This window comes from Aythya marila (genome assembly GCF_965140915.1).
Source record: "Aythya marila genome assembly, chromosome: 1".
NCBI lineage: Eukaryota > Metazoa > Chordata > Aves > Anseriformes > Anatidae > Aythya > Aythya marila.
This window is the reverse complement of record NC_139042.1, coordinates 85,912,178-85,925,913: the sequence shown is the minus strand read 5'-3', so window position 1 is coordinate 85,925,913 and position 13,736 is coordinate 85,912,178. Positions and strand designations below refer to the sequence as shown.

Below are 13,736 nucleotides of genomic sequence, written 5' to 3'. Positions count from 1 at the left end.
AACATGAATCAAATAATTTTGATACCATTCTTTAGGCATTTATTTTCCAAATTCTTACCTATACTCTTATTAAGAAAAAAAAAAGGACGAATTTGCTTTTCATAAAATATCTCTGCAATTTTCAGACTGGTTGTAACTAAGTTAAATATTATGGCATATGATGAAAAATGATAATATTTCACATCAGTAAATGATTTTTGAATATTTTTCTATTGGATCTTATTTTTTTGGTGTGATATTTAGTGAATGGATAGGGAGTACTCAATTAAGTCTTACAAAGGGTTACCCAATTCTCTAGTAAGAATATGTAACGAGTATTAAAAATCTATTTTGAGTCTCAGATCAGTATATAGTATTATGCATTTTTAAAAATCATTTTACAGCTAAGAAGGAACTAGAAGCTACAACTGACTTACTTTGTAATGGGGAATTTTTGGTCCATAAAACGTTATACACTGTAGCAGTAAGTATCCAGCTGCTATTTAAATAGTCTGTAATATCTCTCACCTTAAAAAAGGATTTGTTGTTTCCTGGAATTCTTTTAAGAAGCCTTTCAACTGTTGACTGGGTTCTCAGGTCAAGCCACACTACAAACATGAATAAAATGAATTAATTAAATGATCTAACACACCAATAGTGACATATGTAAGCTGCTATTACAAAATTAGAGCTCTTGGCAATAAATTCCTGTCTTTATTTATTGCCTTTTTTTTTTTTTTTTAACACAGCTGAAAGAATACTGTATTGCCATTCCATTTTTAACGCATGTTTGTGGGGAAAAAAAAAAAAGCTTGGATGCACTCATTTGATTTAGAACTAATGATTTGAAAACTCAAACAGGATTTTCCACATAATGGAATATATACTTTTCTCTACGAGAGTATTAGCAAATGACTAATGCTGCTTACTTTATAGCAGATGAGTGTCATTAAATTGGAAGGTCAAAACAAACAGCAGGTTGATTATTTACTATAACTATGAAAACTTTGAACTGAAGCGCTATGCCAGAGCTATCATAGTACAGCTGAAGATAAAGCTGTAAACAACAGAGGAAAATACCCAAGAGTCCTGATCTTGCAATGATACCATGCTAAACTAAATTGCCATAGGCTAAAACAAACAATCTAGACAATTACCATTTCTCAGCTGTCAATCTCAAAAGCCAAGGTAAATTAAAAATACAAATACAAATCAGTATTAACTAAATCTACATAACGTGTTTCCTTTAAAGTTAAATCAAAGTTAAATCAAACTCTGAAAATTTAGTAATCTTCTTCATTTTAATGGAAGTGGTTGTGCATAAGTCAGGACTTCATGACATGCTAAGGATGTACAAAACCCCTTAGGAACACTGCTTTTTGTTAAAAGACTATTAAGTGATTTATTAAGTTATTAAGTATTAATTAACAGAATAGTCTTTTTTTAATTGCACTTGCATATACAAACACACAGCAGATGACACAGATCTCAAACACTCAAAGAAGTCAGTAGGCTATATCACAATGAGATCTGAAAAGAACTAGGAAAGCATTTTTCTACAACACATTCATTCTACAAAGTTACATATTTAGGAAGTATAGCAGTTACCAATTGCGTTATAAAGAGGTTCTCCAGTGATCTTGTCCCAAACCACTGTTGTTTCCCTCTGATTGCTGACTCCAATGGCTTCAGGACAAAATAGAAAGAAGTATCCTTTTCAGAAGGTTTGTTTTCCTCTTTTTGGGGGTGAGGGAGGGAAAGGAGAGGTGGAGATGAGGGACGAACAGGTAAGGAGAAGAGGAAAGTAAATGGGAAATAAAATGCTTCCAACTTTTTCATGTTACAGTCTAGAAAGATTACTTCTATTAACTGTCGATACGTCTTTCACTGCTTAACTTACATGCTCTAAATCTTTTTTTTTATTTAGCACAAACTGAGACAGCACCAACACTGACAGGTAAACTATTTTTCTCCCAGCAACTCCTAAACATTTTATATTTCAGAATTTCTTCATTCATTGCCTGTCACTGTGATTTTGTAAGATTGTTTAAGTCTACTCTGTAGATTTTGCATTGCTGATATACACAAACAGCCTCTTTTCTCATTACTCCTCCCAAACAAATGACTCTCAGTAAGAGTTAACATTTTCTTTGAGGCTAGTGCATACTTTCTCCTTATTGACTTAAAAAATAATCTGACTTGCTCAACTACGAGCATATTAAAGCCATGAGTTACACTTAAGAACTGGGAATACCTTTTATGTTAGTGATGTCTATGTTCAGTTGTTGCAGTTTCTCACAGGTTCTTTCCACACATTCATAGACAGACTTTAAGATTTCCTTTGGATCTTGTTCCACCCATCTTTAATAAACAGTCAATAAAAATGCATGTTAAAAAAATACAGTTAAGAGAAAAAAATCAAGTCTATTCATTTTGACACAATCATAAGTACAGAGAATGTTTTACATACCTATAAAAAGTTTAATGATTTTCAAAGCATTTTTAAAGAGTAAGTTGTATTTTCATAGCAAAACTATCTGCAGAAAACAAGAATTTTGTTTTGTTTTATTCCATACAGGGGGCTTTGGAGCAACCAGTAGGTCAGTTAACAAAATGATAGGTCAAACAAACAAAAAACACCTCAGAGAACAAACTGTGCCATCTCTACGGACTAAGCTGAAGAATATGATTAAATTGCAAAAATAACCAGCTTTACCACTTTAAACAAGACCACAAGAAAACGTGTTAATGATTGGTCAGAGTGAAAAACTAAGTATTTTTAGTTTACGTAACACAAAGCACATACTAGATGCCTAAAATAGTTATATTATGCCATTTTTCCTACCACAGAATCATTTATAGCAGATAGTATGTTCTAAATAGTCATTTTAGATCATCGACTTCAGTTTTGGTCATTCATACACAACAATACATATGCTCTACTGAAATGTCCATAAATGAATAAAAAGCCACAGAAAATTCATACCCTTCTTTAGGGAATTTCTGCTGTATCTCAACCTGATGGTGACTCAAGAGCTCCGCTGTTTTTGCATTAAACACCTGCAAATAAATTACACAGTTTAATTTTCTATGAACACAGAAGTTTAAACAATGATAAATAACATTTGTTCTTTGGAATAAATACAGTGAAGTTATAATTGATAGCCACTTTCTCATGTATCAACAAGTACAAAAAATATCCATAAGCAGCGATCAGGTATTAGCATTTATGCAATATTTTGGTAAGCTTTGCTGTCAATGATAACTGCTGAAACCCTGATGTTCAGAAATGTTTTAGTTACATATTCGAATTGTAGAATAGAGCAGGCTGGAAGGGACCTTTAGACACGTCTGGTGCAACCTCCTGCTCAAAGAAGGGTCACCAAGCTGCCCATGGATTTTTTCCAAGCAGGTCTTGAAAACCTTCAGGGATGGAAAAAGCACAACCTCTCTGGAACACGTTAAAAGTTATTTTTTCTATTCTATTCCCCAGAAATGAATTCTTAAAGAGGTCTATGTTCTTCCTTTTCTGTTGTCACCTGAGAGATTACACAGAAAAGCACCACTGTATTTTTTCCATTGTATTTACTTAGCTCTGTTTCACCTACCAGCTCAGCCTTGACATGAAGCTATCTTAGAAGAGGGTAAGCTCTGTCAGTAACTGCATGCTTGCAAGGAATCGATATAATTGGATAAGAGTCTTAAAATGCTAAGCAATACGGTTAATAGGAGAGATTGAGTCTTGCATGTATGTAGCAAGATATTTTTACTTGAAATTCCCTTTATGCCAAAAGCGTAGTAACATTTACTAAGGTGTAATAATAAAGATAGAAGACATTTTATTGAACACAGGTTTAATATGTATGTATGTGACTTATTAGCAATGTTAAATATTCAGTAATCATTCACCATTAATCATTTAGTATTCCTTGAAATAGGATGTAGCACATAAGGATCCCTACTCTTAGAAGGAAATAAATACAGATTCCACCACACGAGGTCACTCATTAAACCTAGAGTGTGTGACCTGCAGATAATAAAGGGTGAAGCTCTAGCAGAGCGAGGATTTTGCCTCCTTCTAAGTAAGCTGTTCTAGCAGGAATAATTTCTCAACAGAACCAGTAAGACTACAAACGCATGGATTTTTTTCATGTCCACAGAGAAGAACTAGGTAAACACAAACTCCCAGTCCAACACAAACAAAACCGCAAGCTTCTGACATCCTCAACAAAAGCAGCAAACACTCCTTGTACCTCTGGGCAGGGGATTAAAAAGAGTTGCTGAAAACAATACCATGTTACATAGTAATAATAGAATTTTGATACACAGAAGGAAGCTAAACATGAAGGAGACATTACATTTAAACCCATTAGAAAATGGTAAACAAAGTAGGAAATAAGCAGAACACATTGTAGCTCTTGCTCACCCCCACCAGGCTGTGGCCAAAAAGAAAAAACTATCCTTGTTTCTCTCTGACAGTGGTGCAAGAGAAATAGGTGACAATGACTAACACAGATAAGGTCAACACATTCCTGTTGAAACAGGTTTGAAGTGTATTTCCGTAACTACTTTCCCTCCTTTCTAATTCATTAATAGCTGATTCCAGTTTATAATAATGATCTCTCACTTCTCACAGGGGAAAAAAAGTCAAAGTCAGTTTTGTCCTAATTGTATCAGCAGTAGATACAGAATTGTCTGGGCCATTTGGGCATGTAGAGCTATCTTGGGGCAGAGATGATCTGATGGAAGGCAGTGAAAACATCTAGAAATGTACCAAATGCTCTGGTGAGGGATTAAGGCAAAAAGAGTAACACCCTCCTTCCTCTCCCAGCAAATGTATCATACAAAGAAGTAGAGCTAGAGCTTTGACTCAAAACAATGAAGCAGAGAAGGCTATGTAGCTATGTTGTATGAAAGCAAGCAAACAGAAAAGCTGATCATTTAATTCAAGCTGTTTCATCCATGACATCACACTAAGGAGTGCTAACAGTTGCATGGCATTACATTCACCCTTTATCACCTTAGTGGAAAAGAATTCAGATCAACCAGCCCTACCAACTTTCAAAGAATGAAAAAGAACCGTGAGACAAACAAACACAAGGCTTATGTAAGTGATGAAGAAGCTTCATGGCTGAAAACACAATAAACAGTGACAGATTTTACAAGTAACTTACCATTAGTCATAACTCTACCTGCAGAAAAGCTACTTCAGTTAGCCTATGCTGTGTTTTGATGAGTTTATGTTAAGCTGAAGCAGCTATGGCTTTGTAGGCCAACACTCTCAAAGACGGAGTTTTGAAATTGCATTGAAATCAACCCAACTGGGGAAAGGATGACAGAAACAATAATTCCACCCTTAGCATTTAACCAGAATTAGCAAGCAGGCAGGCAGATTTCATGAATGAGCATTTTAACTCATCTCAGAGAAATTATCTTGCTTGGAAGGCTCCTGTCAAACAGCTCCTCCCCTCCTCCAGAAGCACTTATGATTATGGGAATAAAAAGCAAAACCGTAACCCTTTTAAGTGATAAAAGCTAAGAGTTCACGGAAAAAAAATAAAGCATTTGCAACATTTTTAACTTTCTTGTTAGCTACACGGCCAATTTTTTTGTTTTTCCCAAAAAAGTTGGGCTACTTAGTGGAGGAGTAGAAGGGATTCCCTTCTGTAGGGTAAGCTCAATGGATGCTACGTGTTTCCTTAAGTAAAAGCTGGTTTTGTTTACTTAAAAGAATGGTTATGGCGTGACATAATTTTATTTGAAGTGTTTCTTCTGGATAACAAGGCAGAAAAAAAATGTGCACAGGGTGGAAAAAAATAAATCTGTGACTGACTGATAAACCTAGGCCTTGGAGTACAGTATGTGTAATTCACTATATTGACACTTCATCGAATATTTCAATTCTTGCTGTTCTTGGGTAAAATGCCAGAAAGGCTTTACCCAGCAAATACCTTTCAAGAGATCAGGCAGAGCCATTAACTCCTGACCCCAAGGCTTTTAGTGAAAGTAGCAGGTGTTACAATGGATTTTAATGATATCATTCTTGAGTAAAATGGAGTGTGATAGATGCAAGTATTTGATGAACTTATTTGGCAAAACATCTAGATCAGAATTTGTACTCAGGTACAGTTGTTTAGCCTACGCATTTTTCCTCCAGCTTGGTATCTAAAGAAAATGAGCTGCAAGCAATGGGGATGGCACTCAAAGCCCTGAGCTCTCTCCAGTAACTCTGAACCGGTCATCCAAGCTCATCCCAACTTAACAGGAAAACTAAGATCTCACACAAGGAATGACAGTTTCTTTTGCAGAAGAAAAGATCCAAATAAAGGTCCTCTGAGGGCAAGGCAACAGCATAAGCTAAAACTGTTTGTGTGCATTGTGTGTGATAAGGATAAACAAGGAGTGGCAGTAACAGAGATGCAGTTTCCTCAGTTCTGATGCTTATTTATCATCAGACAGCCTCATTCATGGACGCAGGAGAATCTCACAAATCCTGGCTTGCGTCCATACATAGAATCGCAGAATAAGTAATGCTGGAAGGAATCCCTGGAGTCCTCTGGCCTGACCCACTGCTCAAATAATGTTAAATTTACAATTACACCTGCTTATTCAGGGCCTTTTCCAGCCAGGTGTTAAGTACCTGCAAGGATAGAGATCTGTCTTTTTGGGCCCTGATACAGTGTTTGAGCCTAGTGAACCTTTTGTTCCTCGATTTATTTGAGGTTTATGTTGCTGTAACTTGTCTTTGTCGCCTGTTTTCTTTTTCTGTGCTTCTCTGAGAAAAGCCTTGTTCTGTTTTCTCTACATGCAGTGTTTAGATAGCTAAAGACACCCCTTCTATGCCTCCTTACACTTCCCCCAGACAGACAGCCCAGGGTCTCCCAGCTTTGCCTTGCATGTCACGTGCTGCAGCGCACAAACCACATTAGAGACCCTCTGCCAGCCTAAGCTCAATTTTTTGGACTCTGTTCCTTTGGGCGGGGGGGGGGGGGGGCGCAAAACCAGACACAGTGTTCTCAGTGCTGCCTTGTAAGTGGCACATAGACAGGAATAATTAGTTCCTTTGATCTGCTGGCTGTACTCTTCTTAACATGGTTAATCTTCACTGCTGCAAGGACACACAGCTCTCCTATGCTCAACTTGCTGTCCAGCAGGACTCTGGATCCTTTTCCACCAAGCTGCTTCCAAGCCTTCTGTCCCAAGCGCTAGAGTTTGTTGAACTTCATAATGCTTCTGACAGGCCAGTTCTCCACCAGGACTTCCAATCAACTGCTCACCTGCAAACTTGAGAGCACATCCTAACCCACCACCCAGGATGCTGATGAGAATACCACAGGGTATCAGCCCTCACTACCAACCCCTGTGGAACATCACCACCATTTAGACTGAACTATTGATGCTACCCTAGCCAAGTTTTTCACCCAGACATCTTTAGGCAGATCAAAATCTTGTCTTCTGTTTCAAAAATAAATAAATAAATAAAAAAAGGTAATGGCTGCACAGCATAGACAGGTGTAAAGTAACCAACAGTTTGATTTTGACCAGTGACTTGCCTGGGAACACTAAAAGGGGAAAAAAAAAAAAAAAAAAAAAAAAAGTAAAGAGATCAATGAGAAAGCAAATGAGCAATGAGAAAGCAAAACAACTAGCATCTGTTAACAGGTAGCAGAAGAGCCAGGGAAACAACGCAGACAAAGGGAACACCACCATTTGTCATACAGCATTTCAAAGAAAAATCTCTTCTAACTGTGGCAATCTCTTTCCTGTATAGGATTATCCAGATACATGTATTGCTATCTGAGTGACTGATGTGGCTTGTAGCAGATCCCTGCATGCTTTGCCCTCTGCCTCCTTACCCCATGTTCTGATTTTAATTCAGTGACGAAATGCATTTTTTGCTCAAATTCATCCAATTTTATTATCATAACAGTTTGATTGCACCGCCAAGGTAAAAGAATTTAGAAAAACTGAGACTGAAGATATGAAGAACTGAAAAGAATGATAGACACTGTATACTTTCTTAAAAATAATTAAGTAAAAAGGTATGGCCTCTTCTTTATTTGAGCATCTGAATTCCTGAACAGAAACATACCTCATTTCAGACAAAAAAAACCTACAAACAATTAAATAACAACTGACAGTATAAAAACTGCTGATGAATGCAATTAGTGCAAGGAAATTCTTTTTAGAAGAACTTGTACTCATAAAAAGATCTTGAGTATGAAGTTCAAAGTGTCACTTTCAGTTCTACTAGTACTTTCCTTGTAGGCTAAGAAAAAGAGTTAACTCAGCTGCACGTGTAAAGCAGACAGAATTTATTTTCAGGCATTACAGGGAACTTTTCCAATTATTTTTTTGAAAAGGGCTCCTGACTGGCATTCCAGATAGCCCGCTGGTGTCATTTGTCAGTTTGGAGTTTCTCTCCACCCCTATATCTCTGCTTTGTCATTTGACAATCCCATGAAGGTCGTGATATTGAGAAATAACGGTAACACAGGTCAAGATACTCGGTCTCCTGCTTTGTGAAAGAAAATTCCACATGGGGGAAGCATATCTCATTCATCTTCCCAGTTTAACATCGTGCATATTTGGCAACATTTCCTATCTGGTTGTTACCTCTACGTAGGTTCCAGAACAGAAGCTATCACCAGGGTCTATTTCAAATGGCTAGAGCTTACTGACTAGGAGACAGGACAGCATGCATAGAGATTTGCAAGCAGGAAGCTGTTCTAGTAAGTTAGGGAGATAGTAATGACATTAGTTACCGTCTATTGCATAATATGGAAATGACTAGAGCCTTAACCTAGGGAGCTGTCATTAACCGCCCCATCCTTAAACAAACCCGTCCTCCCCCGCTGCTCAGCCAGGCCCACCTTCCGCAGGGTGGGCGAGCCCAGCCACCTGAACGCCGGGACGCGCTGACACCGAGCCCGGAACTGCAGCAGCCGCCCCAAGAGGCCCCCACAGCGGGCTGGAGCCCGGCCGGTGGGGTTTTTACACACGGTATCTCCCCGCGGCCGCCCGGAGGGAGCTCCATCCTCCTGCATGCAGCAGGCCGGGGGGCCCTCAGCACTCCCCCCCCTCCTCATCCTCCTGCGGGGGCGGCAGCCAGGGCAGGGCGGCGCTGCCCTTCCCCAAGGGCGCAGGGAGGCTGTGGGGGGGGGACACCCGGCGCAGCGTCCCCGCCCCGGCCCCCTCCCCGCGCGATCCCCGCGGCGTGCTCACCAGGAAGCGGCTGGAGCTGGTGCCCTGATCGATGGAGCCCACCAGCGGCCCCAGCGCCACGCGGTCCGACGCGGCCATCAGGACCACCACCAACAACCTCCCCCCCCCCCCCCTCCGGCTAACGGCCGCCGCCCGTCCCCGCCTTGCAACGGCCGCGGAGCGGGGAGAGCCGCTCAACAGCCGCGCTCGCGCTGCCCAACCGCCCGCCCTGCGGCGCGTGGCCACCGAGTGAAGCCGGCGGGCGGGGCGGGGCGGGGCGGGGCCGCTAAAGGGGCGGGGCCAACGGGGGGCGCTGCCGCCCGCGTCGCGAGCCCGCAGCCAATCGGCGCCCGGGGCGCGGCGGGGGCGGGGGGGGAGAAGGGCGGGGCCGGGAGGCGCAGGAAGCGGGACGGGGGTGGCGGAGGAGTGGGCGGGGGGTGCGTGACGGGCGGCGCGCGGGGGGCCGTTGGTGGCCGTTGGTGGCGCGAGGGCGGGAAGGCTGAGGCGGCCCCTGGGGGGAGCCCGGGGCGGCTTCGTCTCCCTCTCCAAACCCGTTTCTGTCCTGTACCGGGCAGCTCCGAGGGCTTCTGAGGCAGCCACCCTCGCCTGGGGCAGCCACCTGTGAAACGTTGTCCGCAACAACGGGGTCGGTGTCGCTTCGCAGAGCTGGTCTCTGCATCCAGCAGAAGTACTGACTTCAATAAAAAACTAAACCCACCCAAACCCCGTGATCTTGGTCCTCCGGCCTTCCTACGTGTCGGCAACTAGTGCTTCAAGAAAAACTGCTGGTGTTGCAAGACCCGCGATGGAGTTGCAAAAGCTAATAAAGCTGACTAAAGCATGTGAGAAGTTAACTAGTGAAACGTTGCGGTAAATCGTCCTCTGCCGGCTCCAATTAAATGGATTTGTCTTTGTTTCCCGTTGGTGGTAGTTGTCCAAAGTTGAGGTATTTTGTCAGAATATGGTCAGACGCAATCAGATTGCTGCTGCGTGGTAATATGTGGTGTGACATCTGATCCAGTGCTTCCATTTTTTTGTGTCTGTTGGCATCAGGGCACCTTGGCATGGATGCTAAGGCTCTTTACTAATGTATAATAGATAGCAAATGACTTAGTTACAGCCTGTAATTACAAAGTCCAAAATGAGACAGATAACAGTTTAGTAAGAAGTTGCGTGCTTTTAAGAGTTAGAGTAAGAAAGCACTTGGCTACTAAGTTTACTAAAGCTTACTTGGCTACTAAGTTTACTAAGCTTACTAAATGTTATCAAAGATTCTCTATTACCCTAAAATGTTTTAACCATGACTGGCATTTCTTCTTAAAATGTCAGCTACGGTTCAGAGAATACTTAGCTCTGAGACTTTGCTTCTGCAACCCAAACGGAATGACCCGAGGCAGGTGGTGCAAGGAGGTGGCAACAATCCTCTCTGGCTGTGCAGGAGAACCCTCCAAATTCTCCACCTGTCAACTCTCACAACCTACACTGCGGGCAACCTCTACACTACAGCCACGGGCAGCAACCACAGCTGACTCTAAAAGTTTATGCAGGGCTACACCATCTCCATACAGACTAACAGCTCAGGGAATTAATCTCAGAGGATCTTACTGAAGTCTAAATTCATCAGTATAATTAGTACGATTTTTGTATTTTCTTTTCTTTCTTTTAAAACCTGTCGTATGATGTTTTGAACCTAAATTTTAGCTTGAGGTATGACATAACTGTTTTCAGCAAAGGTTGAGGTCTCTCAGGATCCAGAAAAGGAGGAAGTAATATCATGACTGATATTTATGCAAAACATGAAACACTACTGCACCTATACAAAATTTTAAAAGATCACTGAGTTACAGAATTTTCCTAGGATGTGCAAATCTACCATTTTCTTGGGTATTCTTTAGCAGTGTCTCTGTATTTTCACACACCTGGGAAAGGAGAGATGGAAATGATAACCTGTGCCATTTCTTTACCCTGCAGCAGACTCTTGAGCAAGACAGACAGAAGCAGAAAATTTTGGCAGACTCTAGAAAATAGTGTCATGGAGAACAACTTAGTCTTCCTAGCTCATTCAACAGAATAGAGTAATATGAATATTCAATAGAACAGCGTACTCTTTATCCTTCAATGTTTTTATTTTGATGTTTGAACACTTTTTTTTTTTTTTTTTTTTTTCTTTCCCTGTGGTATTTATTGCTTTATAGTTGAAAGTTGCTCTTTGCAGACCTGTCAGTACAGATAGTGGGCACTGTTCCAAGGAAGCTGTTTGCAGGGGAAGGAAGGGTGGAGCTGCGGCCATACCTCTGCGGTGAGATGGTGCGAGGCTACACGCGGCTCAGATATTGTTAAAGGAATTAGTTTGGTGATGGAAGCAGTGTGCCCAAAGGAGCATGAATATCGGTGTTTCTCCACTTCTGAGTATGTATAACCCCACTGGTGGTTTTGGATATTTTAAGGGAACGAACACGTTTGATGCACATTCATTAAGCACATAAATATTTACAATACATTTTTCCAAGACAAGTAATTTGTTTCCTAAATAACTGTTTTCAATAGCTAATAACACCTTCCCCTCCTCCCACTTTTTTTTTTTTTTTTTTCTTTTTTTTTTTAGTATCAGCAGAATGATGGAGGCATGTTGGTAATTACATTCTGCTCTTTCTGGCTGATTCTTCTTTATTGACCTCAAGTTGAGGACAAAATGTGACTGTGTCAGGCTACTCCAAGCATGTGATACCGTGTGAATTAAAGAGTGGATGCCAGACATCCACATGTCTTTCCATTTCGCCTGTTAGTGACACAGCTCGTCAGGCTGAATCCTGCTGTACCTTACTGATGTCTGATCTTTGTGTTCCTGTAGGAAGAGCTGAAGGGAAATATTTGGAATTGGCCTACAACAGGTGTACACACAAAGTGTGAAGCGTGCCAGGATCATGAGTTATGCTGTTGCATGTACCCTTTTGCCTACTGGGAGCATGAATGATACATGTGAGATTGCAGATGCTTGCACGCTTGAATACATTCAGTATCTCATGCCAGCCCAGGGAGCAAACACAAATAGATCATGACCTTGGTTGTCGGTGCCCTCGCATTTATGGTACGTGGTCTGCAGCACTTGCATGCAGGGAGCCTTTCCACAGATATAGAGGAAGCAGATTAGAACAAGCAACTCTGTTCTCTATCCTAGGCTTATTTTGGAAGGTGTCCACAGTGCTCTGTCACCATTTGGCAAGAACAGTTTTATTGTGAAGCCATGACTGTGGTGATGCAAGATGTCTTGCAGGATGCATTTTACTTCTGACCTGATATTAAACAATAGTTTTCCCTGAATCAGATTTTATATTTAGAATCACTCTCTCACTCTTCAGACCCTGAGCAATCATTGTTGCAGTTACCATCTCTCATGTGGACAAAAGCAACAGTCGGATGAAGTAAATTCACACTTTAAAGACAATGAATGCCACTTTGAAAAGTAGTTCTTAAACCAATAAATCTGTACATGCATAGTATTACTCAAATCAAAATAGAAAAATCAGAAAGAAAAAAAAAAACACCATGATTTTTATATAGATAAAAGTAAACATTCTTGGGAATTAAAATGAATAATTCAGAGAAATATAAATATTCATTACTGGTATAGTAGGTACTCCATGCCTCAAAATCCTTAACTCTGAGGTGCTTGTTCTTCTAACTTCCATACAGAAATTATGGCAGCTTACTGCAAAATTAATTCCCAAGGGAGAATGGACACTGCATCGAGGAAAAGCATTAAATTTGAGATAGCTTTCTACTTGTTTGCTGTATTTTGATGGCTTTCTTTTTTTTATCCTTCCTTCCTTCCTTCCTTCCTTCCTTCCTTCCTTCCTTCCTTCCTTCCTTCCTTCCTTCCTTCCTTCCTTCCTTCCTTCCTTCCTTCCTTCCTTCCTTCCTTCCTTCCTTCCTTCCTTCCTTCCTTCCTTCCTTCCTTCCTTCCTTCCCTTCTTTCTTTCTTTCTTTCTTTCTTTCTTTCTTTCTTTCTTTCTTTCTTTCTTTCTTTCTTTCTTTCTTTCTTTCTTTCTCTTTCTTTCTTTCATCCTATTTTTCCCTATCAAATGAATTAATCTAGTTTGTGCTCCATAAATGGATGATATGAAGACCACTTCACATAGACTCATCCTGTTCTTTAATTTGACTTTCAAATTAGCAAAGGCAAGGCAACTGCTATTCTTACAGTACATCTTCTGACATGCATCTTTTTTGCACTTGATATTAGCAATTTAAGCTTATTTTTAGAAATATCTATGCACAATGATAAGATTTAGAAAAAAATATATGTTAATATTTCTCTAAATATTAACGTTTGTCACTTTTCTGTATAAACACAGTCTCGGAATGGAAATGTTAGCAGTACACACTCTAGACTCTGGATTCCATCTGTGGATATCAAAAATTCCAGGACAGCTGTAGTGAAACTATTAAGAATCATCGGTGGAAATTGTATGAGAACCTGGAAGCTAACACTACACTGGATTTCAAGAATTTCTGTTAATTCTGCACTAACCTGAGCTCTTGCATCATGCAGA

General features: G+C 40.6%; 1 protein-coding gene across 4 annotated transcripts in view; it reads right to left on the bottom strand.

Annotated features, from left to right (window-relative positions):
• Window positions 1-9,406, bottom strand: part of GK (glycerol kinase) — a 35,033-nt gene extending 25,627 nt beyond the window's left edge. For all 4 annotated transcript variants that reach the window (XM_082765714.1, XM_082765717.1, XM_082765715.1 and 1 more), the window contains exons 1-5: window positions 9,205-9,406; window positions 2,966-3,039; window positions 2,234-2,340; window positions 1,588-1,665; window positions 508-587 (exon numbers count right to left, since the gene is read on the bottom strand). In XM_082765714.1, the coding sequence (XP_082621840.1) occupies window positions 508-587; window positions 1,588-1,665; window positions 2,234-2,340; window positions 2,966-3,039; window positions 9,205-9,282 (417 nt within the window). In that variant the 5' untranslated portion in view covers window positions 9,283-9,406. The remainder of the gene's footprint in view (window positions 1-507; window positions 588-1,587; window positions 1,666-2,233; window positions 2,341-2,965; window positions 3,040-9,204) is intronic.
• Window positions 9,407-13,736: the final 4,330 nt, after the last annotated feature.